This window comes from Halichoerus grypus, chromosome X (genome assembly GCF_964656455.1).
Source record: "Halichoerus grypus chromosome X, mHalGry1.hap1.1, whole genome shotgun sequence".
Classification (NCBI taxonomy): domain Eukaryota; kingdom Metazoa; phylum Chordata; class Mammalia; order Carnivora; family Phocidae; genus Halichoerus; species Halichoerus grypus.
The window spans coordinates 68,389,692-68,415,627 of NC_135727.1; the positions used below are offsets into that span (position 1 = coordinate 68,389,692).

Here is a 25,936-nt window from a genome sequence, read left to right on the forward strand (position 1 = left end):
CTCTCTCTGTCAAATAAATAAAATCTTAAAAAAAAAAAAAAGATACAAGTATTATGCACATTATAATCTCTTGAACAACAATTTTAAAATGAACTATAAAAAATACACTAGAAATGAGAGTTTCCTATTGCTATACATCCTAGCCAGCAATTGGTATATTCAGGTTTTTAAAAATTTTAATCACTCTAATATGGGTATGAGGATTTCTCATTTTTTTAAATTGAATTTCTCTAATTGCAAATGAGCATCTTTTCATTTGCTCATTGGCCATCTCTGTATCTTCTTTGGTGAGGTGTATGTTCAGATCTTTTGCCCAATTTCTAATTGGGTTGTTTTCTTATTATTGAATTTAAAGAGTTCTTTGTATATTAAAGTCCTTTATTGGATATGGGTTTTGCAAAATTTTTTTCTAGTCTGTGGTTTGTCTTTTCATTCTCTTGACACTGTTTTTTCAGAGCAAATATTTTTAATTTTAATAAAGTCCTGCTTATCAATTTCTTCTTTCATGAATTACACTTTTGATGTTGGATCTAAAACTCATCACCCAACCCAAGTTCACATATTCTTTTGTATTTGCTTTTGGAAGTCTTACAGTTTTCCATTTTATATTTAAGGTCTGTGATCCATTTTGAGAGAAATTTTGTTAAAAGTGTAAGGTCTCTAAGTAAGTTCACTTTTATTTTTTATTTATTTATTTATTTATTTTGATTTTATTTATTTATTTGACAGAGAGAGACACAATGAGAGAGGAAACACAAGCAGGGGAGTGGGAGAGGGAGAAGCAGGCTTCCCGCGGAGCAGGGAGCCTGATGCGGAGCTCGATCCCAGGACTCTGGGATCATGACCTGAGCCGAAGGCAGACGCTTAACAACTGAGCCACCCAGGCGCCCCATAAGTAAGTTCACTTTTAAACATACAATTGATTCCAACACTATTTGAAAAGACTACCCTTTCACCACTGAGCACTCTTTCTGCCTTTGTCAAAGATCAGTTTGCAATAGTTGCGTGAGTCTGAGTTCTCTATTCTATATGTCTGTCCTTCTACCAGTAGCATGCTATCTTCATAACTGTAGTTTTATAATAAGTCTTGAAACCAAATGGCGTGAGTCCTTCAACTTTGTGCTTCTTCCACACTACGTTACTTGTTACAGTGTTTGCCTTTCCATATAAAGCTTAGAATCAGTGTCACAAATGATGCCAAAGACATTAACAGGAAAATGAAGTAATACTACAAACAACTATATGCTCCATGAATTTGATAAATTAGATGAAATGGAACAATTATTTGAAAGATCACCAAAGCTCACTGAAGAAAACTTGAATAGCCCTATACCTAGTAAATAAACTGGACTGCAAGTTACATACCAAAAGATGAAAACTTCAGGCCTAGATAGTTTCATTGGTAAATTCTACCAATCAAATAAGAAATAATGCCAATTCTACACAATCAATTCCATTAAAAAGAAGAGGAAAGAACATGTCCCATTTATGAAGCCAGTATTATCCGGTTCACAAATCGAGAGAGAAATATTGCCAGAAAATTACAAATCAGTATCTCCAATGAACACAGATGTAAAAACTGCCACAGAATGTTTGCAAATAAAATGCAATAATATGAAAAAATATATATCACAATCATATGGGGTTTCATCCAAGAAATATAAGGTTAGTTCAACATTCAAAAATCAATAAAATTCAGGGTACCTGGGTGGCTCAGTCAGCTAAGCCTCCGACTCTGAATTTCAGCTCAGGTCATGATCTCAGGGTCCTCTCTACCCCATTCCACACTGTACTGGAAGGCCTACCAGTTCAATAAAGCAAGAAAAACTATTATAAGGTACACATGTTAGAAAGGAAAAAATTAATTTGCAGGAAACATTATTGTCTGTCCAAAAAAATCTCAAATAATCTACAAAAAAAAAAAAAAAAAACCCTCTTAGAATGAAAAAGTGAGTTTAGCAAGGTAGCAGAATATAAGGTCAAAAGACAAGTCAGTCATATTCCTATATATGGCTATAATTGGAATTTGAAATGAAAAAAATAAAAATCATAAAATTTATAATAGCAACCCCAAAAATAAAATTCTTACATATAAATCTAACAAAATATGTACAAGAACTGTATGTGGAAACAACAAAATATTAATGAAATAAATCAAAACAGATCTAGATTAATAGGGAGAAATACTATGCCCATGAATTGGAAAACTTAGTAAGATATCAAATCACCCCAATTCATCTATAGAGTCAATGCCATCCCAATCAAAATCTCAGCAACTTCTTTTTATAGATTTTTTTAAAGATATTTTTGCAGATGAGAGGAACATTAATGTAAAAAGAGACATTCTCTGACACACAGCACAAAGGAAAAACTTAACCTGAAGCTGAAATAGTCCTTTAGGAAAACTAGAGGCTACTATCCTAGCCAAACAACTCTGCTCCCTAAGTGGGGGTGTCACAATGAGAAAAGCAAGCCATTTCCCCTCCTCTCAGCTCCAGAGGAGCAGTGCAGGTTTTGCCAAGGGGCAGAGACAGGTTGTAACAAAGAGAGCTCAAAAGGTATCCCCAAGGGAACAGACTTAATTTGGAATACCCTGGGGGAAAAATCAATCCTAAGAGTACTCCCAAAAACAATAGAAATTTTGTTGGTAAGCAGTTAAATGGAGACTGGTAACTACATGAGAGCAACAAGCTAAAAAACACCAGTTAAAAGTTTACCAGAGAGAACCGGGGAAAGAGATACAGCATCCCTCTCGTGGTCTGTATATACACTCTAAGACCACAATGGAATTAAACCAGAAATCAGTAATAGAAACATAACTGGAAAACCCCAAAATACTTGCAAATTAAATAACACACTTCTAACAATCTGTCAAAACTCACAAGGAGAAACAGAGATTCTTCTTAGGCCTGTATCTATCAAAGAAATGGAATCAATAATTAACCCTCCAAAACAGAAAGCATCAGACCCAAATGAGTTCACTGGTCAATTCTACCAAACATTTAATAAGATATAATACCAATTCTCTAAAATCTCTTCCAGAAAATAGAAGCAGAGGAAATACTTCTTCATTCTATGAGGTCAACATTACCCTAACACCCAAATGAAAAACACTGTAAGAAAAAAATACAGCACATCAACATCTCTCATTAGCAAAGATGCACAAATACCCAACAAACTAGCAAACTGAATCCAAATATATGAGAATTATACACCACGACAAAATGGGGTTTGTCTCAAGTATGCAAGCCTAATTCAGCATTAGAAAATCGATGAATGTAAACCATCACAACAACTAAAGAAGAAAAATCACAAGATCACATCAATAGATGCAGAAAAAGCATTGGACAAAACCCAACACCCACTCATGGTAAAAACTCTCAGCAAATTAGGAATATAGAACTTCCTCAACTTAATCAAGAGCCTCTACCAAAAAAATACAGCTAATAAAGTTAATGGTGAGAAATTGGAAGAATTCCCAAAGATCAAGAAGCCAAGAATGTCTATCTCTCACTACTCCTTTTTGAATTGTACTAGAAGTCCTAACTAATGCAAATTGTGTAAGACTGTTGAATCACAGACCTGTACCTCTGAAACAAATAATACATTATATGTTAAAAAAAAAAAAGAAGAAGATAGTAGGAAGGGAGAAATGAAGGGGGGGAAATCGGTGGGGGAGACAAACCATGAGAGACTATGGACTCGGAGAAACAAACTGACGGTTCTAGAGGGAAGGGAGGGGATGGGTTAGCCTGGTGATGGGTATTAAAGAGGGCACGTACTGAATGGAGCACTGGGTGTTATACGCAAACAACGAATCATGGAACACTACATCAAAAACTAATGATGTACTGTATGGTGACTAACATAACATAATAAAAAAAAAAGACAAGAAAAGAAAATAAAAGGAACACAGACTGGGAAGAAAAAAATATGACTGTCTTTGTTCGCAGATGACATGATAGTCTATGTATAAAATCCTAAAGAATTGACTAAAAAACCCAAACTGGAACTAAGAAGCAATTACACCAAGGTTGCAAGATACAGGGTTAATATACAAAATCAACAGTTTTCCTATAGGCCAGCAATAAGTGGAATTTGAAGTTAAAAACAATACTGGTTACATTCACACATTCACACTACCCAAAATGAAATACTTAGGTATAAATCTAACAAAATATTTACAAGATCTATATGGGGAAAACTACAAAACCCAGATGACAGACATCAAAGAACTAAAAAATGGAAACATATTCCAGGTTCACAGATAGGAAGACTAAATACTAATCTTCGTCGACTCATGATGAGGTTATGTCCCCAAAAAAACTCATCATAAGTTGAAAATATAAGTCAAAAAAGCATTTAATACAGGGGCGCCTGGGTGACTCAGTCGTTAAGCGTCTGCCTTCAGCTCAGGTCATGATCCCAGGCTCCTGGGATCAAGCCCTGCATCGGGCTCCCTGCTCAGCGGGAAGCCTGCTTCTCCCTCTCCCACTCACCCTGCTTGTGTTCTCTCTCTCTCGCTGCGTCTCTCTCTGTCAAATAAATAAATTAAAAAAAAAAAAAAGCATTTAATACATCTAACCTACTGAACATTATTGCCTAGCCTCTGAACATGCTCAGAACACTTATACTAGCCTACATTTGGGCAAAGTCATCTAACACAAAGCCCATTTTATAATAAAGTGCTGAAAATCTCATGTAATTTATTGAATAATGTTCAGAAAGTGAAAAAAACAAAATGGCTGTATGGGTACAGAATGATTTTAAATGTATTAGTTGTTTATCCTCATGATCTCATGGCTAGCAGCTCACTGCCACTGCCCAGTATCACAAGAGAGTATCATACTAGATATTGCTAGCCCAGGAAAAGATCAAAATTTAAAATTTGAAGTACAATTTCTACTAAATGTGTATCACTTTTCCACCATCATAAAGTCAAAAAATCTAAGTTGAACCATCGTAAATTGGGGACCATCTGTATTGTCAAGGTGTCAGTTCTTCCCAATTTGTTTCAACATACTCAATGTAATCCCAATCAAAATCCCAGCAAATTATTCTACAGATTATCAACAAACTGATTCTAAATTTTATATGGAGAAGTAAAAGATCCAGCATAGCTAACGCAATACTGAAGAAAAACAATGTTGTAGGACTGACACTATCTGACTTCAAGACTTGCTATAAAGCTACAGTAATCAAGACACTGTGCTATTGCCGAAGGAATAGACAAACAGATCAACAGAATAGAGAACCTAAGCCCAGAAATAGACTCACAAGGACATACTCAACTGATCTTTGACAGAGGAGCAAAGGTAATTCAGCAGAACCAAAAGTCTTACCCATAAATGGTGCCTGAATAACTAACTGGACATCCACATGCAATAAAATGAATCTAGATACTGACCTTATAGTCACAAAATTAACTCAAAATGGATCACAGACCTAAATATAAAATGCAAAACTATGAAACTCCTAGAAGAGAACACAGGGGAAAATCTAGATGAATTTGGGTATGAAGACTTTCTAGATACGCCAAGATCTATGAAAAAAATTTTTGATAATCTGGACTTCATTAAAATCCAAAACTTCTGCTCTGCAAAAGACACTATCAAAAAAAAAAAAAAAAGGGACACAGACTGAAAGAAAATATTTGTAAAAGACATTATCTGATAAAAGACTATTATCCAAGGGCACGTGGGTGGCTCAGTCCGTTGAGTGTCTGCCTTCAGCTCAGGTCATTATCTCAGGGTCCTGGAATTGAGTCCCACGGGCTCTCTGCTCAGCAGGGAGGCTGCTTCTCCCTCTCACTCTCCCTCTGTGCTCTCCCCCTCTCTCTCTCTCAAATAAATAAAATCTTAAAAAAAAAAGATTATTCAAAATATCCAAACACCCTTAAAACTCAACAAGAAAACCCAATTAAAAAATGAGCGAAACACCTGAACAAACACACTTTACCAAAGATATAGATGACAAATAATCATATAAGATGCTCCACAACATATATCATCAGGGAAATGCAAATTATAATAACAATGAGATACCACTATACACCTATTACAACGATCAAAATCTGGACCTCTGAGAATACCAAATACTAAAGAGGCTGTGGAGCAACAGGAACTCTCATTCATTGCTAGTGGGGATGCAAAATGGTACAGCCACTTTGTAAGACAGTTTGGTAGCTTCTTACAAGACTAAACACACTCTTATAATACAATCCAATAATCACACTTCTTGGTATTTACCTAAAGGAGCTGAACACTTACACCCATACAAAAACCTGCACACAGATGTTTATGGCAGCTTTATTCATTAATTGCCAAAATCAGGAAGCAATCAAGACATCCCTCTATAAGTGAATGACTAAACTGGTACACTGAGATAATGGAATATTCAGCGCTAAAAAGAAATGAGCTATCAAGCCATGAAAAGACAAGCAGGAACCTTAGATGTGTATTACTAAGTGAAAGAAGTCAATTTGAAAAGACTACATAATGTATGATTACAACTATCTGACATTCTGGAAAACACAAAACCATCAAGACTGTAAAAAAGATCAGTGGTTGCCTGAGGCTAAGGGAGAGAGAAGCAGAGGGGATATTTAGGGCAGTTATGGGAAAACCAAGAAACTAGACTAACCAAAACAGTTTTGGGGGGGTGGAAAAAAACAATTGGAGCACTCACACTATCTGTTTTCAAGACTTACTTCAAAACTTATTCTGCAGCATTAGCAAAATGACAGACACAGAGATCAGTGGAACAAAATGGCCTATCTAGAAATAGACCCACACGTATATATGGTCAATTAATTGGTGGCACTGATATAAAAAGAGTTCAAGGGAAAAAACACAGGATTTTCAACAAATAGTACTGGAATTATTAGAGAATGAGGGGAAAGGGCTAACTATAAAGGAGCATGAGACAAATTTTTTAGGCTATGAAACAATTTTATATCTTGACTACATGATAGTTATACTGTGAAGTTCTTCGTGAAAACTCACAGAAGTATAAAACTAAGGAGGGTGAATTTTACATTATTAAAATTACACTTTAGTAAACCTAAAAAATTTTTAAAACCTAGATACTACATAGTAAAAATCATGATATAAATATATTAAGATAATGGAAAGGACCAGCAGTTGAGTATGGATATAATATAGCTGAATTCAGGGTGGGAGTTAGAAGGGTATGTGGATTGGGGCGCCTGGGTGGCTCAGTTGGTTAAGCAACTGCCTTCGGCTCAGGTCACGATACTGGAGTCCTGGGATCGAGTCCCACATCAGGCTCCCTGCTCAGCAGGGAGTCTGCTTCTCCCTCTGACCCTCCCCCCTCTCATGCTCTCTCTCCCTCATTCTCTCTCTCAAGTAAATAAATAAAATCTTTAAAAAAAAAAAAAAAAGGAAGCGTATGTGAAGGAGAGTTAAATATCATCCAGGGTGGGCAGTCAATAGATAACGGCTAAAACTTAAAAATTAAAAAAAAAAAAAAACTACACTAGCATATGATTTGGATACACAGATCTAACAGAAAAATTGAGATTTCAGCATGATTTGGTTTGCTCTGAGAATGGAAAATTAAGGGGTGAGGGAAATCAGACAACTGTGTTTTTATTTAAACAAACTTATAAAGCTATACAACTCTACTATATGGTAGATTTTTTATTTTTAAATTTAAATCAAAAGAAGTACATCTCGGGCGCCTGGGTGGCTCAGTTGGTTAAGCGACTGCCTTCGGCTCAGGTCATGATCCTGGAGTCCCTGGATCGAGTCCCGCATCGGGCTCCCTGCTCGGCGGGGAGCCTGCTTCTCCCTCTGACCCTCCCCCCTCTCACGTGCTCTCTCTCTCTCTCATTCTCTCTGTCTCAAATAAATAAATAAAATCTTTAAAAAATAAAAAAAATAAAAAAAAAAAAGAAGTACATCTACATATTGAATATGTGCAATTAGTTCACTGGTAACATTAAACTATTGTTTAGTTAATTTATAAACTGCATTTTACATGAAGTTTAGAATCACTTAAAAGATGCACAAGAAGATGGGGATGCGGAGGCTTCTAAATATGAAGGAACAGCATATTCCCTAAGTCCAAGCATTACTTAAACAAACAGCTAAGTAGCCACCTAGTGTAAAATTTCAACTTAATCAGCTGAAGTCTCTGAGGCTGGGCACTGACTACAGGAGTAATTCTGGCGCTCTACCCCCCACCAATTGGGAAGACCGAAAACTACTTCACTACAAAAACCTGGTATGTAGTATGACGAAGGTGGGCCCTGATCACCTATGCTTTCACCAAACTGGAGCTTTCCTCTAACCTCCTATTCTCAGTCTACATGACTAGCCTTCATTCCCATTAGGAGTCTTGCCCTGTACCTCAATCTTTTGGTTTGGGTCCTGCACCAATCTAAACCAACCATCAGGGGATGACAATGTGCTAGTATCTGTCTGCCTGAGTAACATAACTACCTAGAAGTTTCCTGCTGAAATGCTCTACCCACCAATTTGGATTCCATCCCTCTGAACGCCAGGCCAGATCAGACATACATCTGCCATGTCCCCTACCCCCAAACACGCACTTTAGACCAGTGGTTTTAAAGCTGTTAGAAGAGTTTACACTCTTAAAACTTTTCGACAAAACAAAGAGCTTTAGTTGATTTATTTACTCTAAGAGAAAGTAAACTAAAAAGCCTTCTAAATATTTAAAATACCTATTAATAATTAGTCAATTTAATAATTAACTTGGTTAACTTAAATGGTTGATGTTTTGTTTACTTATAATCCTGACCCTAATCTTAATACATCACATACATAATAAATTTAACATAATGAATTTTTGTGCAAAATTACTTTCAAAACCAAATAACCCTAGTGATGAATAGCACTGTCTTATATATGTTTATACATGTTTGCAATTCTCCTTAATGCTTGGTTTAATAGAAGACAGCTGGAGCCTCATATCTGCTTCTCCATTCAAGCTATTATGAAATGTTTTGCTTGAGTGGAAATATATGAAGAAAGTCCTACCTGATAGGAAGTCGAAAAAGAAGTATATTAATATCCTTTCAGATAGTTATGAATATTCTTCAATGGTACTATACCAAAACTCAACAAGTGGTAGTTTCTCAAAGATCAGCTGAAATGTAGGAATATAAAAACATAACTTATCATACTCTGTTATCTTAAAATCCTCTGGTCTGTCTTTCCCTTTCAATGAATATTTAACCCATGCATGATTATGGAACATCCTACAAGGGTCATTTAGAAAATACTGGTCTACTGAGTCATGCAGATCCTCAAAATGTTACATATTTCATTAAATGATATTTTAAAAATCATATTCATTAAAATCTCTCATGTCATCAGAAAAATCTAAGTATTGGTGAAACTATAAAGCTCACACAGATGGACATTAAGTTTACAAAAATTCTAAATTTTGTTTGAAAGCTAAGATTTTAAATGGGCAACAAATACTATCAGTTGGTTTCCTTGAAAGGATAAGCTCACTTACTTAGAAAAAATATATGCCTAATACCCAAATATGAAAAACCATTTTGCCTATCAGTTATTCTTCTAAGTAAACCGTTGTAAGTGAAAAAAGTGAGTAGCAGTTTTCTATGATGTTACAGGTGATTTTCCAAGGCAATCACCATAACTCAGTTTGCAGAAGTGATTCATGCTTGCTTCCCTTTTTATCACACAACATTTTAAGACATGTACTCATGGGTCTATATTTAATATAATTAATTATATAATTGACATTTATTGCTCAACATTTTTTTAAGAAAGATTGATTTTTTTTTTTTTTTTTTTTTAGTACAAGTACATGGTGAGGAATACAATGACCACTGGTACAGTTTGGTACCACTACCTTCGTACTCAGGCAGAGGCAGATTTATTTTCCACTGCTTTGACACCATCAGTGCAGATGTCAACACAGTAAAAGTAAAGTAACAACTTCATACTATTCTGAAAATATCTTCCACTTTGCAGTTCCCTTGAAAAGCCCACACATTGAAAATTCTATCATACTGTTGGCCACCACCTCAGATGTTATGTCCCCCTGGATGTGCAACTACCCTATTACGGCTTATTGCCCTTTCCCAACAGTACTACTGACATCTACACCAATCTAAGCAATGATAACTTCACTATTACTTAACCTGTTTTGTAGAAAACAAGGGATAAAAAAACAAAACAAGGGGCGCCTGGGTGGCTCAGTCGTTAAGCGTCTGCCTTCGGCTCAGGTCATGATCCCAGGGTCCTGGGATCGAACCCCGCATCGGGCTCCCTGCTCAGCAGGAGGCCTGCTTCTCCCTCTCCCACTCCCCCTGCTTATGTTCCCTCTCTCGCTGTGTCTCTCTCTGTCAAATAAATAAATAAAATCTTTAAAAAAAAAAAAAAATACCACACTTCATTTCCAAATCAATAAGGGTTTCTCACTCCTCCCAGGAACTACTAAAGCTGTGTCTTCTGAATAGCTGAGTTTTCTCAATTAGCTGAGGGTTTACACCACATGCAAACTTTTAACTTTAGAAGAGAATCCTAAAATGTGTAACATACATTTCTGACTAACAAAACAGATGATGTAACTGTAACTTAACCTTTTCTGGATGCCCTCTACATTGTATTGTCCCAGATTACTCTATTTTATATATATTTGCCTCCTTACCTGCAGTCAGGTTATGAGCTGCACTTGTAGTAAAGATCAATGTATCATGCTATGGACTTGGAAACCAGATTTACTAGAATTATGTATTAAAGGCTCCAAGTGAGAGATTCACTGAAATGAATTCAATATGAGCTCTAGTACAGACACTGCTGTACCTCTTTTAGCTATTCAAAATACTTTTATTGTACTTTTGAGCTGTGTTCAAAACACTTTAACTGGCTAAACAGTTGAGTTCCAGATATTAAGATGATATTGTACCTGCATCTAAAATGAAGCCTTGTCCAGACAACTTGATATCCACAAAAAAAAGGCTTGATAAATCAGTAATTCAAGACCAGAGAGTTTAATTACACCTGTAATTTTAAGATAAATGTACATTCATATGCAGTTCTTAGAAATAATACAAAGATAACCCTTTTACTGTTTACCCACATTACTTCAACAGCAACAGCTTACAAAACCACACTACAACATCACCACCAGGATACTGTTATTGATAGTCAAGATGCAGAACCTTTTTTTTTTTTTTTTAATTTTATTTATTTGAGAGAAAGAGTGAGAGAGTGTGCGAGGGCGCCCACGTGTGCACGGGCGGGGGCGGGGGGCAGAAGGAGAAGGAGAAACAGACTCCCTGCTAAGCAGGGAGCCTGATGCAGGGCTCAGATCCAGGAATCATGACCTGAGCTGAAAGCAGAGGCTTAATTAACAGATTGAGCCACCCGGGTGCCCCCAGGACATTTTCATTAACACAAAGATATTTCATGCAATCTTTTATAACCCATCACCCTCCTGAACCCAACCCCATCCTTGAAACTTCACCACCACTACTCTAATTTCCATTTCTATGATTTTGTCATTTTCAGAATACTATATAAATGTTATCTTCCACAATTGGATTTTTTTCACTCAGCATAATTCTCTGGGGATTCACCCAAGTTGTATCAACTTCATTCTCTTTTAATCCTAAAGTGGTATTACGCATATCAAGAATTTAGCTAAGCTTCTCCATGGTATTGCTGCCTCGGCATCCATTTTGTTTGGCTAACAGGCCTCAAGAGGCCTTAAACTGACATTAGCTCTTCATGCAAACACATACCCTAGATAACAGCCTGCATAGTCACAACTATGTTAAGTCCTGATACAACTTCCCCAATGGCCCTTGTGATAGTCTCCCTTCCCTCCCAGGGCTTTTCCCTTGTGCACTCCTTATATTGTAACACTGAGAAGCTTACCAACACCTTGCTTTTCTTAGTTTGAATTGACCAATCCAGTATTAGCCCAGAAACCCCAAAGCACTACCTACAGACCACAACAAAGGCATGTGCTCCAGGTCCTGACCTGCTGTCTACCTGCACCCTGCCTTGACTTCTTCATGTGGCTCCTCAAGATGTGCAGTGTACTTACCTCCAAGGACTTGTGAGTGATGAACTTTCCTATTTCCAATTTTCCTTGTGGTCTCTTATAGCACCTAGGCTTACCATCAAACACCCCAAGGGGCTTTACTTAACAAATGTTAATTTGGGGTGCCTGGATGACTCAGTCAGGTAGGCATCCCACTCTTGGTTTCCATTCAGGTCGTGATCTCATGGGTTGTGGGACTGAACCCGACGTATGGTTCCATGCTTGGCAGGGAGTCTGCTTGGGGATTCTCTCCTTCTACCCCTCCCCCTGCTCTCTCTCAAGTGATTAAATAAATCTTTAAAAAAAAAAAGTTAATTTAACAACTTGCAATGAACATACCACAATTTGTTTAGGCATCCAACCATTCAAAGACATCTGGGAAGGGGTGCCTGGGTGGCTCAGGTGGTTAAGCATCTGCCTTTGGCTCAGGTCAACATCTCAGGGTTCTGGGATCCAGCCTCGCATCGGGCTCCCTGCTTAGCAGGGATTATGCTTCTCCCTCCCCTCTGCCCCTCTGCCCCCACTGCCCACTCATGCTTGCTCTCTCTCAAATAAATAAAATCTAAAAAATAAAAGAATTTAAAAAATAAATTAAAAAAATAAGACATCTGGGAATTTCTACATTGTTACTATTATGAATAAGATGCTATGAACATTCATATACAGCTTTTTGTGTGACATAGATTTTCATTTCTCTGGGATTTATTTTTTACACTCAAGAGTGTAACTGCAGAGTTATACAGTAGTCGCATTTTTAATATAAGAAACCGCTAAACTTTTCCAGAATGTCTGTATCATTTTACATTCCCATCAAAAACATGAGTAATCCAGACTCTCTGCATCCTAACCAATACTTGATGTTACCACTATTTTTCATTTTATTATTTTTATAGGTAAATATATTTCCTTGTGGTTTTAATTTGTATTTCAAAAATGGCTAATGATGTTGAACAGCTCTTCCTTTTCTAATGTGCCATCTGCATATCTTCTTCCTTGAAATATTCCTTCATGTCTTTTGTCCATGTTCTAACTGGATTGACGGTCTAGTTTTTCACTATTTGGTTTCTAGTTTTTTAATGTATTTATTACTAAATATACTAGTATTTACATGCAAGATACAGTTTACAAATAAATTCTTGCCACTCTGTAGTCTCTCTACATGCTCTTACCAGTCTTTAGCAGAATAAGAGTTTTTAGTTTTCATGAGGTTTAATTCTTCAATTTTTCCTTTTATAGGTCATGCTTTTGAAGTTAAATATATGAACTCCTTGTCTACCCCAAGATTCTGAAGGTTTTCTCCTGTTTTCTTCCAGAAGTTTTATAGTTTAAGTTTTACATTTTACACTGAAGTCTAGAATTTGTTTTCAGTTTTGTTTTTTTTTTTTTAAAGATTTTATTTATTTATTTGAGAGAGAGAATGAAAGAGAGAGAGCACAAGAGCGGGGAGGGTTAGAGGGAGAAGCAGACTCCCCGCTGAGCAGGGAGCCCGATGCGGGACTCGATCCCGGGACTCCAGGATCATGACCTGAGCCGAAGGCAGCCGCTCAACCAACTGAGCCACCCAGGCGCCCATGTTTTCAGTTCATTTTTGTACAAGGTGTGAAACTCAGGTCATCTTTTTTCCCCCTATGGATGTCCAGTTGTTCAAGCACCACTATTGAGAAGGCTCTTTCCCTACTGAACTGTTTTTCTGCTTTTGTCAAAACCAGGTGGGCATAATTGTGTCTATTCCTCAGTTCTTGATTTTGTCATATTGACATGTATGTGTCTATCCCTCTACCAGTGTAACACCGTCTTGATTATTCTAAACATATACTAGACATTAATAGTAAGTAGAATGATTCCACCAATTCAGTCTTTTTCAAGATTGTTTCAGCTATTCTAGGTTTGCTTTTTCATATAAATTTTTATTTATTTATTTTTTAAAGATTTTATTTATTTATTTGACAGAGAGAAAGCACAAGCAGGAGGAGCAGGAGAGGGAGCAGCAGACTCCCTGCTGAGCAAGGAGCCTGATGCAGGGCTCGATTCTGGGACTCTGAGATCATGACCTGAGCCAAAGGCAGACGCTTAACCAACTGAGCCACCCAGGCACCCCAAGTTCATTAATTTCTTACCTTATTATTTCCTTCCTTTAGCTGGTCTGGGGTTAATTATGCTTTTTTTTTTTTTGTCTTTTTTAGTTTTTTGAAGTGGGAAGTAGATTATGGAATTGACACCTTTCCTCATTTCTAACAAAAATATTTAGTGGTGGGATGCCTGGCTGGCTCAGTCAGGTTAAGTGTCTGCCTTCCGCTCAGGTCATGATTCCAGGGTCCTGGGACTGAGTCCTGCATCAGGCTCCTTATCAGCGGGATGCCTGCTTCTCCCTCTGCCTGCCGCTCTCCCTGCTTGTGCTCTCTTCCTCTCTCCCTCTCTGACAAATTAAAAAAAAAAAAAAAAAAAAGTACTTAGTGGTATAAATTCTTCTCCATATAATGCTTTAATACTTTGTCTCACCTATCTTGATAGCTACGCTTATATCTTCTTTCAGATACATAAACACATATATACATATATATAAAATTTTCCCCCTTGAGACTTTTAACTTTGACCCATAGGTTATCTAAGAGTGTCGTTTAATATCCAACTGGTTAGAGTTCCTTATTTTTAATTTTTAGTTGGAGTCTATTATAGTCAGAACATACTCTGTATGATTTCAGTTATTTTAAATTTGGTGAGGTTTGTTTCATGGCTAAAGTTTGGTCTATCTTGGTAAATCTCTTTTTTAATTTGAAAGAGCAAGCGAGCCCATGGGAGTGGGGTGAGGGGCAGAGGGAGAGAGAAACTCAAGCAGACTCTGCACTGAGCACGGAGCCCGATGAGGGCTCGATCTCATGACCCCAGATCACAACCTGAGATCAAACCAAGAGACGCTTAACTGACTGAGCCTCCCAGGCACCCCTCAATCTTCTAAATTGCACAGAAAACACTATAAAATAGTATGTATTTATTATTCAGCAACAAAAAGAAATGAGCTATCAACCCAAGAAGACATAGAGGAACTTTAATACATATTGCCACATGAAAGAAGTAAAGTGAAAAGCCTACATAATATATGATTCCAACTGTATGACATTCTGGTAAAGGCACAACAATGAAGACAGTAAAAAACATCAGTAGCTGTCAGGAGTTTGAAGGGTGGGATGGATGAAAAGGTGGGAGTACAGGGGATTTTTAGGGCAGTGTTAACTACTCTGCATGATACTGTAATGGTGAACGCATGTAATTTTAAATTTATCAAAAACAAATATAATATATAATGCAGAGTGAACCCTAATGTAAACTATAGATCGTAGTTAATATCAGTATTGGCTCAATTATAATAAATGTACCATACGAATGCAAGATAGTAGTAATAAAGAAAACTGGTTTTATTCGGGGGTGTTGTGAGAGGATATATAGAAACTGTACTGTCTCAATTTTTCTGTAAACTTAAAACTATAAAAAATAAACCCTATTAATTAAAAAATGATAATGTATATTCTTCAGTTGTATGAAATGTTCTATAAATGCCAATTAAATCTTGTTGGTTTACAGTACTTTTTTTTTTTTTTTTAAGATTTTATTTATTTATTTGAGAGAGAGAGAGTACAAACGGGAGCGGGAGGCAGAGGGAGAAGGAGAAACAGGCTCCCTGCTGAGGATCCTGTGACTCTGGGATCATGACCTGAGCCAAAGGCAGATGCTTAACGCATTGACCCACCCAGGCGCCCCACTGAGTTCTATACACATACTGATAGTCTTGTCTCATTGTGCCAATTGTGAAAAGACTGCTGAGTCTTACAATTCTATTGTTTGTTACATGCACTTTAGAACTGCCTATCTTTTTTTTTTTTTTTGAGAGAGAACGAGAGAGAATGCGGAAGTGGGAGAGTGGAGGGGGGAGGGGCAGAGGGAGAGAATCTTAAGCAAACTGCACTGAGGGAAAAGCCTGATGTGGGGCTCGATCTCATAACTTTGAGATGGTGACCTGAGTCGAAATCAAGAGTCAGACACTTAACCAAGTGAACCACCCAAGCACCCCAGGACTGCCATATCTTATAAGTGAATTTTATCATTACAAAATGTTTGTGTGTGTGTGTGTGTGTGTGTGTATTTTTTGTTGTTGTTTAAAGCCTACTTTCTCTGATAATAAAATAGTCACTACTGGGGCACCTGACTGGATCAGTCGGCTAGAGCATGTGACTCTTGATCTTGGGGTTGTAAGTTCAAGCCCCATGTTGGCTGTAGAGATTACTTAAAATTAAATCTAAAAAAAAAAGTCACTACTGCTTCCTTTGATTGAGGTTTGCATGGCGTATCTCTGCCTACAACTCTACCTTCAATCTGCTTATATAATCATATTTGAAGTGAGTTTCTTATTAACATATAACTGGGTCCTGGCTATTACTCTACTCTGACAGTCTCTTGTCTTTAAGTGTCTTAAGTACATTTAGACCATTTAAATCTAATGTAACTGTCAATATGTTAGAGCTAACCTCTGCCATTTTATTTTTCCTTTGTTCTCTTAGTTTTCTATTTCTTTTTTTTACATGCATATATATATATATATATATATACACACACACACATACACACGTTACTTACAACAGTTTACTACTATCAACATTTTACTTTCAAATCAAGTGTAGAAACCACCCCTCCTTTATGACCCTTGACCCTCTCCCAATTATACCATATTTGTCTTAAGTATTACCTTTAAGTACAATTTACATACAACACCAAAACCATGATCCATGAAAGAAATAACTGGGTAAGTTAAACTTAACTAAAATAAGTCACACTGCCTTGTACAAAACAGTACAAAGTGAAAAGACAAGCCAGAGACTAAGAGAAGATTTTGCAAAACACTATCAGATAAAGGATGTGTACCCAAAATATACAAAGAACTCTCTTTTTTATAAAGATTGTATTTATTTAAGAGAGAGATAGCACGATTGAGAGTGAGAGAGAACATGAGCAGGGGGGAGGGGCAGACGGAGAAGCAGACTCCTTGCTGAGCAGGGTGCCTGACGCGGGGCTCGATCCCAGGACCCCAGGATCATGACCTGAGCCAAAGGCAGATGCTTAACTGATTGAGCCACCGAGGCAACCCCATAGAAAGAACTCTTAAAACTCAACAATAAGGAAACAAGAAACCTAGTCAAAAAAATAAGCAAAACATCTGAACAGTAACCCAAAGAAAATAAGGAGATGAAAACATGTACAACATATGTCATAAGAGAACTGCAAATTAAAACAATGAAATACCACTACACACCTATCAGAATAGCTAAAATATTTTTAAAAAGCAAAAACAAAAAATAAAACAAAATTGATAATACCAAATGCCAGCAAGGACAAAGAGCAACAGAAACTCTCATTCATTGCTAGTGAGAATGCAAAATACCACAGCCACTGTAGAAGATAGTTTGGCAGTTATTATAAAACTAAACATACTCTTACCATACAATTCAGTAGTCATGCTTCTTGGTACTAGAACTGAAAATTTATGTCTACACAACAACCTGCACAAGGATGTTTATAGCAGCTTGATTTATAAAGATATGGGTTTACTTAATAATACATCAAATGTCAAAAATTAGAAGCAACTAAGATGTTCTTCAGTAGGTGAATGGTAAGTAAACATCCAGACACTGAATTATTATTCTCTGTTAAAAAGAAATGAGCTGGGGGTGCCTGGGTGGCTCAGTGTTAAGCATCTGCCTTCGGCTATCGGGCTCCCTGCGCGGCGGGAAGCCTGCTTCTCCCTCTCCTACTCCCCCTGCTTGTGTTCCCTCTCTCGCTGTCCCTCTCTCTCTCTCTCTCTCTCTCTCTCTCTCTCTGTCAAATAAATAAATAAATAAATAATCTTTGAAAAAAAAAAAGAAAGAAAGAAATGAGCTATCAAACCATGAAAAGACATAGAGGGATCTTAAAAGCACACTGTTAAGTGAAAGAAGCCAGTCTAAAAAGGCTACATACTGTATAATTCAGACTACATAACATGGAAAAGGAAAAACTATAGAGACAGTAAAAGGATCACTGGTTGCCAGGGACTTCAGGGAGGCAGGGGAAAGGAAGGGATGAACAGATGATGCACAGGGGAAACCATTTTCTATAATACTATCATGTTAGATACATGACATCATGCCATTTTTCAAAACTCTTAGAACTGTAGGACGCAAAGAGAGAAGCTTAATATAAACTATCCTTAACAATAATATGACTATAAGTTCATTTATTGTAATAAATGAACCACACTAATGCAAGATGGGCAAACTGTATGATGGAGAGGGAGTAGTATGGGAACTCTCTGTATGAGCTGCTCAACTTTTCTGTAAGTCTAAAACTATTCTATAAATAAAATTAATTAAATTAAATTAACTTTAATTAATAGATTTAAAGACCTAAATGGGGCGCCTGGGTGGCTCAGTCATTAAGCATCTGCGTTCGGCTCGGGTCATGATCCCAGGGTCCTGGGATCGAGCCCTGCATCGGGCTCCCTGCTCCGCGGGAAGCCTGCTTCTCCCTCTCCCCCCCCCCCCCGCTTGTGTTCCCTCTCTCACAGTCTCTCTCTGCCAAATAAATAAAATCTTAAAAAAAAAAAAAAAAAAGACCTAAATGTAAGAGGTGAAATGATATAATACGAAGAAAACATAGAATATTTTTTCTACTTTGGCAGAGGAAAATATTCGTTAGATAAAAAACATAGACCCACAACTACATGGTCAACTAATCTTCAACAAAGCAGGAAAGAATATCCATTGGGAAAAACACACTCTTTTCAACAAATGGTGTTGGGGAAAACTGTACAGCAACATGCAGAAGAATGAAACTGGAACACTTTCTAATACCATACATGGAAATAAATTCAAAATGGATGAAAGACCTAAACGTGAGACGAGGAACCATTTAAAATTCTAGAGGAGAACACAGGCAGAAACCTCTTTGACACTGGTCTTAGCAACTTCTTACAAGACACATCTCTGGAAACGGGGGAAAAAAGCAAAAATCAACTACTGGGTCTTCATTAAGATAAAAAGCTTTCCTTTGCTTCTACACAGCAAAGGAAACAATCAACAAAACTAAAAGGCAACCTACGGAATGGGAGAAGATACCTGCAAATGGCGTATCCGATAAATGCCGTAATATCCAAAATCTTGAATTTATAAAACCCAAGCCCAAAAGACAAATAAGCCAGTTAAGAAATGGACAGAAGACATGGATAGGTATTTTTCCAAAGAAGACATACAGATGAACAACAGACACATGAAAAGACACTCAACATCACTCACCATCTGGGAAATAGAAATAAAAACTACAATGAGATACCACCTCACACCAGGTGTTTGCAAGGATGTGGAAAAGAGGAACCCTCTTACACTGTTGTTGGGAATGCAAATTGGTGCAGACACTCTAGAAAATAGTACAGAAGTTCCTCAGAAAGTTAAAAATAGAACTACCCTACAATCCAGCAATTGCACTACTAGGTATTTACTCAAAGAATACAAAAATACTGATTCGAAGGGATATATGCACCCTGATGTTTACAGCAGCATTATCAACAAGAGCTAAATTATGAAAAGAGCCCAAATGTCCATCAAATGATGGATAAAGAAGATGTGGTAAATATATATAATGGAATATTACTGAGCCATCAAAAAGAATGAAATCTTGCCATTTGCAATAACGTGAAGAAGCCAGAGTGTAAGCAAAATAAGTCAGTCAGAAAAGACAAATACCATATGATTTCACTCATATGTGGAATTTAAGCCACAAAACAGATGAACATAGGGGAAGGAAGAAAAAAAGATAGGGAGGCAAATCATAAGGGACTCCTGACTACAAAGAACAAACTGAGAGTTCCTGGAGGGGAGGTGGGTGGGGGATGGGCTAAATGGGGGATGGGTATTAAGGAGGGCACTTGTGATTAGCACTGGGTGTTATATGTAAGTGAAGAATCACTAAATTCTACTCCTGAAACCAATATTACACTATATGTTAACTAACTAGAATTTAAATAAAAACTTGAAACAAACAAAAAAACAATAAAGTACATACCATCTAAGAAAAAAACTTTATGAAATGGATTTCATCAAAAAACTTCTGGTCTTTGGGATACCTGGGTGGCTCAGTTGGTTAAGCGTCTGCCTTCAGCTCAGGTCATGATCCCAGGATCTTGGGAGGAAGTCCCACGTCAGGCTCCTTGCTCAGCAAGGAGCCTGCTTCTCCCTCTGCCTGCCGCTCCCCCTGCTTGTGCTCTTTCTCTCTGACAAATAAATGGATGAAATCGTTAAAACAAAAACAAAAGTTAAAAAAACAAAAAGCAAAAAATCTTCTTATCTTTTAATGACATCCTTAAGAAAACCAAAAGGTACCCCAGGGAACGGGAGAAAATACTCAAAATACATATATCTGACAAAGGACTTACACCTAGCAAATATGAAGAAACATTCTATGTCAATGTTAAGACAAGCAACCCAATTAAAAATGAACAAAAAATTTGACCAGACATTTCACGGAAGATATAAATGTCAAATAGCACATGAAAAGATATTCAAGACCATAATTACTGGGAAAATACACATTAAAATGACAAAATACTACCAAACACTTATTAGAATGGCTTTTTTAAAACATGACATGCTGGTGAAGGTGTAGAACATCTGGAAATTCATACATTTCAGGTGGGAATATAAAACAGTAAAAATTTTTTGGGAAAACTATTTTGCAGTCTCTTGTAAGGTAAGATATACTCTTACAATATGACCCAGTTATCCTACTCCTAGGTATTTGCCCAAGATAAAACTAAAAATACATATCCATACCAAAACTGGTGTGAAATATTCGGGGGCTTTATTCACCACCAAAACCTGGAGACAACCAAAACGTCCTTCAACAAGTGAACAAATAAACTAAAGTACTATCAATTTTATTTATAAATTATATCTTGATGTGGGAAACAAAGGCAGAAGAAAAATTATTAAATTTCCTTACTACCTACAGCCCACTGACAAGTCCTTGAAACAGGCAGAGTGACATTCCTCTAGGGACTCAACTGCCTCAGTGTTAATACTTTGCTAAGGGCAAAAGGCAATCCTAGTCTGACCGCCCCGCCCCCCCATCCTGTAAGTCTACTTTAACGTATAAGAATTCCTCTGGAAACTTCCTTTATCTCTAACCCCCCCAAGATATGTGTTGGCAATCATCCCCCAAGCATATGGCCCACTGATATACATCTGAAGGGTCTCATGACTAAGGTTTTATTAGACGGTAATAAATGACCTTTTCCCAACAATAGCTAGCCCCCTCAAGGTCCTGGAAACCTTGCTTCCAAATTCCTTAGAGACTTAACACTATCCCTAACCCCCTCCCAACTTGAAAGTATATAATGGGCCATTCCTCATGACCCCATTGCAGCTCTTTCTGCCCACGGGTCCTGTCCCTGTGCTTTAATAAAATCACCTTTTTGCACCAAAGACATCTTAAGAATTCTTTCTTGGCCGTCGGCTTCGAACCCTAACATCTTTCCTACATCATCTAAGTTGAAAAAAAAGGAAGAAAGATAATTAACAAACTCAAGGAAAATATTTGTAATTTATCTCCACATAGGGCTAGATTCCATTAAACATAAAGAATTCCTTAAAATTGCAGAAAAATTATCAAAACTCTTTTTTTTTTCAAATTGGAACAGTTTATAGAGAGAAAGATAAAGAACTCATGTCACAAGCCCCATGGCAAAAAAAAAAAAAAAAACAACAACAGAGGTCTCCTGCAAAATTTCTGAACTTTCTTGAATAGCTTTTAAAGGCGGGATGCCTGGGTGGCTCAGTTGGTTAAGCCTGTGCCTTTGGCTCAGGTCATGATCCCAGGGTCCTGGGAAAGATTCGTGCATCAGGCTCCTAGCTCAGCATAGGGCTCCTTGCTCAGCATTCAGGCTCCTTGCTCAGCGTGGAGCCTAATTATCAAAACTCTTAACAGATAAATAGGAAAAAAGGGAATTAACTACTTGCAAAAGAAAAGCCTATAAAAATGATACTTCAGGGGCGCCTGGGTGGCTCAGTCGTTAAGCGTCTGCCTTAGGCTCAGGTCATGATCCCAGGGTCCTAGGATCAAGCCCCGCATCAGGCTCCCTGCTCTGCAAGAAGCCTGCTTCTCCCTCTCCTCCTCCCCCTGCTTGTGTTCCCTCTCTCGCTGTGTCTCTGTCAAATAAATAAAATCTTTTAAAAAAAAAAATGATACTTAAAAATGAGAAAAACTTTAAACTCACTCAAAGTTTTTAAAAATACAAATTTAAAAAACACTGGGATGCCATTCTCCACCAAATTGGCAATATTTTTTAAATATGAAAACTGGGAAAAAATAAAAAGAGCTAAGATGGCGGCATAGTAGGAGGACCCTAGGCTTGCCTCATCCCTCAAACACAGCTAGATAACTACCAAATCATTCTAAATACCCAAGAAATCAACCTGAGAACTGTCAGAACAAACTGTACAACTAGAGGGATAGAAGAGACCACGTCGAGGAAGTTGGGAAGTGCCAAGAGGTGCTTTGAGGGAGAAATGGACTGTGGGTGCTGTGGCGGGGAGGGAGCCCTGGTCTCGGAGAAAGGCAAGAGAGAGTGGTATGCACAGGGATACACACAAGAACACCTCTCCAAAGCCACTGACTGGGAAAACCAGATAGGCTGGTTTTCATGAGTTTTTATAACCAGCAGGGCTTAAAGCCTTGAGTTTTAGAGGTCCACAGGCTTGGCTGGGATAGAGACCTGGGGACACTGCCCTACTCCTGGAGAGAAGGCAGGCAAGCAACCCAGGGCAGACGGCACCATCTGAGGACTGCCCATGGCACATGGGGACAGACTGTTCACTCTTCCTGGAGCGTTATCTGCGAGAGGTGACTTTGCCTCTCCGGGGACAAAAGGGACAAAAGAGCCAAGGCCGCCATTTCCCTCCCCCGTCCCTCAGAATAGGCAGAGAGACACGGGCTGAGGGTGGATAAATCAGACACTGGCTGTTTAGCCTGTTTTACCCCTGCACTCTTGCGTGACTGCCCTTCTTGATCAAACCTGCATTAGTTCCAGTGGAGTGAGACCCTACCCCAGAAGACCATCGCAGGTCCCCGGCACACCTAGTCCCTAAAGTTTGGAGTTTTGGAAAGTCAGCAGCCTTGGCTGGGATAGAGCCCAAAGTGCAATGAACTGCTCCAGGAAGGCAAGCAACCTGGAGACAGTGTGAAAACAGTGATCTGAATAACAGATGGGACACATGAGAGGAAATTACTCACTTTGCTGGGAGTTCTTCCCTGAGAGCAGCAAGCACAAACTCCCTCTCCAAGGGAAAAAGGACTGGGTGGCGCCATTTCCCTCCACAGCCTCTCAGCACAAACCAACTTCAATAAACAGCACAGCGCCAACACTGGCTGCCTGGCTGCCTAACCTGCTTACCTGCTTTCACCGAGTCTCTCCTCCCCAGCCTCCGTGCACTTCTGCAGCTAACGCTTGACTCCAGCAAGTGTGCATAAGGGAAAGCACAGCAGCTCCTTCCCCAGAAGACCAGTAGAAAGCCAGGCATGCACCACGTCTACCAACCATAGAGTTCTTTTTTTTTTTTTTTTAAGATGAGAGAGAGAGCAAGAGAGCGAGCATGAGGAGGGGGGGAGGAGCAGAGGAAGAGGGAAGAAGTAGGCTCCCTGATGAGCAGGGAGCCTGACGTGGGGCTTGATCCCAGGACCCTGAGATCAAGACCTGAGCCGAAGGCCAACACTTAAGTGACTGAGCCACCCAGGTGCCCCCCGACCACAGAGTTCTGCAAGGCTTCAGTTCTAATGGAAGTAGCATCAGGTCTCATGTAACAAGCGGACCAGATCACACCTAGTTAAAACTCGTCACATTCTGGCCAAGATCCAAACACTGCCCACTGCAGGCAAGGAGGACCTCTGCAGATGACTGACCTGAGGGATAGAGCAGCAGAGTGCTGCAAGAGGGAGAGAAGGGGGAGAGTGCTGCATGATATATTCAAAGTGCTGAATGGGAAATATCTGCAGCCAGGAATACTCTATCCAGCAAGGCTATCATTCAGAATAGAAGGAGAAAATTTCCCAAACAAAAACTAAAGGAATTCATGACCACTAAACCAGCCTTGCAGGAAATACTCAAGGTGACTCTCTGGGTGGGAAAGAAAGACCAAAAGTGACAGACTAGAAAGGGACAGAGAAAATCTCCAGAAACAATGACAAAACAAGTAATAAAATGGCACTAAATTCTCATCTGTCAATAATCACTTTGAATGTAAATGGACTAAATGCTCCAATCAAAAGACACAGGGTATCAGAATGGATAAAAGAAACAAGACCCATCTGTATGCTGCCTACAAGAGACTCATTTTAGACCTAAACATACCTGCAGATTGAAAGTGAGGGAATGGAGAAACATTTACCATGCAGTGGATGTCAAAAGCAACCCAGACTAGCAATACTTAAACCAGAAAAACTAGACTTTAAACCAAACGCTATAACAAGAGATGAAGAAGGACACGGTATCGTAATAAAGGGGACAATTCATACAAGAAGATCTAACAATCATAAATGTATCTGCCCCCAACTTGGGAGTACCCAAATATATACAACAATTAATAACAAACATAAAGGAACTCATGGATAAAAATACAGCAAAGAGTAGGGGACTTTAATACCCAACTTACATCAATGGACAGATCATCTAAACAGAAAATCAACAAGGAAACAATGGCTTTGAATGACAAACTGGACCAGATGGATTTAACAGATAAATTCAGAACATTTTATCCCAACATTTCTTTTCAAGTACACATGAGACATTCTGCAGAATAGCTCACATATTAGGTCACAAATCAGGCCTCAATAAGTACAAAAAGATTGAGATCATACAATGCATCTTTTCTGACCACAACACTATGAAACTTGAAGTCAAGCACAAGAAAAAATTTGGGAAGACTACAAATACATGGAGGTTAAACACCATAAATTGGTCAACCAGGAAATTAAAGAAGAAATTAAAAAATACAAGGAAACAAATGAAAATGAAAACACAATGGTCCAAAGCCTCTGGGATGCAGCAAAAGCCATCAGAAGAGGGAAATATACAGCAATACAGGCCTACCTCAAGAAGCAAGAAAAATCTCAAATACACCTAAAGGAGCTAGAAAAAGAACAACAAAGAAAGCCTACAGTCCTCAGAAGGAGGGAAATAATAAAAATTAGAACAGAAATAAATGATACTGAAACAAACAAAAAGACAGAACAGATGAATGAAACCAGCTGTTTCTTTGAAACTATTCATAAAATTGATAAACCCCTAGCCAGACTTACCAAAAAAAGAGAAAGGACCCAAATAAATAAGATCACAAGTGAAAGAGGAGAAAGAACAACCACCACCACAGAAAACCAAAAATTATAAGAGAATATTATGAAAAATTAAATGTCAACAAATTGGACAACCTGGAAGAAATGGAAAAATTCCTAGAAACATATAAATGACCAAAACTGAAACAGGAAAAAATAGAAAACTTGAACAGATCAATAACCAGTACAGAAACTGAATCAGTAATCAAAAATCTCCCAACAAACAAAAGTCCAGGGCACGATGGCTTCACAAGGGAATTCTATCAGGTGTTTAAAGAATTAGTTCCTATTCTTGTGAAGCTGTTCCAAAAAACAGAAAAGGAAGGAAAACTTCCAAACTCATCCTATGAGGCCAGTATTATCTTGATTCCAAAACCAGACAAAGACCCTACTAAAAAAGAGAAATACAAGCCAATATTCCTGATGAACATGGGTGCAAAAATTCTCAACAAAATACCAGCAA

The 25,936-nt window shown here is 38.1% G+C and overlaps 1 protein-coding gene across 24 annotated transcripts in view; it reads right to left on the bottom strand.

Annotated features, from left to right (window-relative positions):
• Positions 1 to 25,936, bottom strand: part of LOC118532617 (uncharacterized) — a 141,088-nt gene that overhangs the window by 101,528 nt on the left and 13,624 nt on the right. For 4 of the 24 annotated variants that reach the window (XR_013444747.1, XR_013444751.1, XR_013444745.1 and 1 more), the window contains exons 4-5: positions 20,155 to 20,362; positions 1,705 to 1,801 (exon numbers count right to left, since the gene is read on the bottom strand). The exons of 13 other annotated variants lie outside the window; for them this stretch is intronic. Coding sequence is in view for 1 of the 11 variants with exons in the window: in XM_078065002.1 (XP_077921128.1) it covers positions 1,748 to 1,801 (54 nt within the window). In the remaining 10 variants the exon portion in view is untranslated. The remainder of the gene's footprint in view (positions 1 to 1,704; positions 1,802 to 20,154; positions 20,363 to 25,936) is intronic. 7 more of the 24 variants (XR_013444742.1, XR_013444739.1, XM_078065002.1 and 4 more) reach the window with 4 other exon arrangements.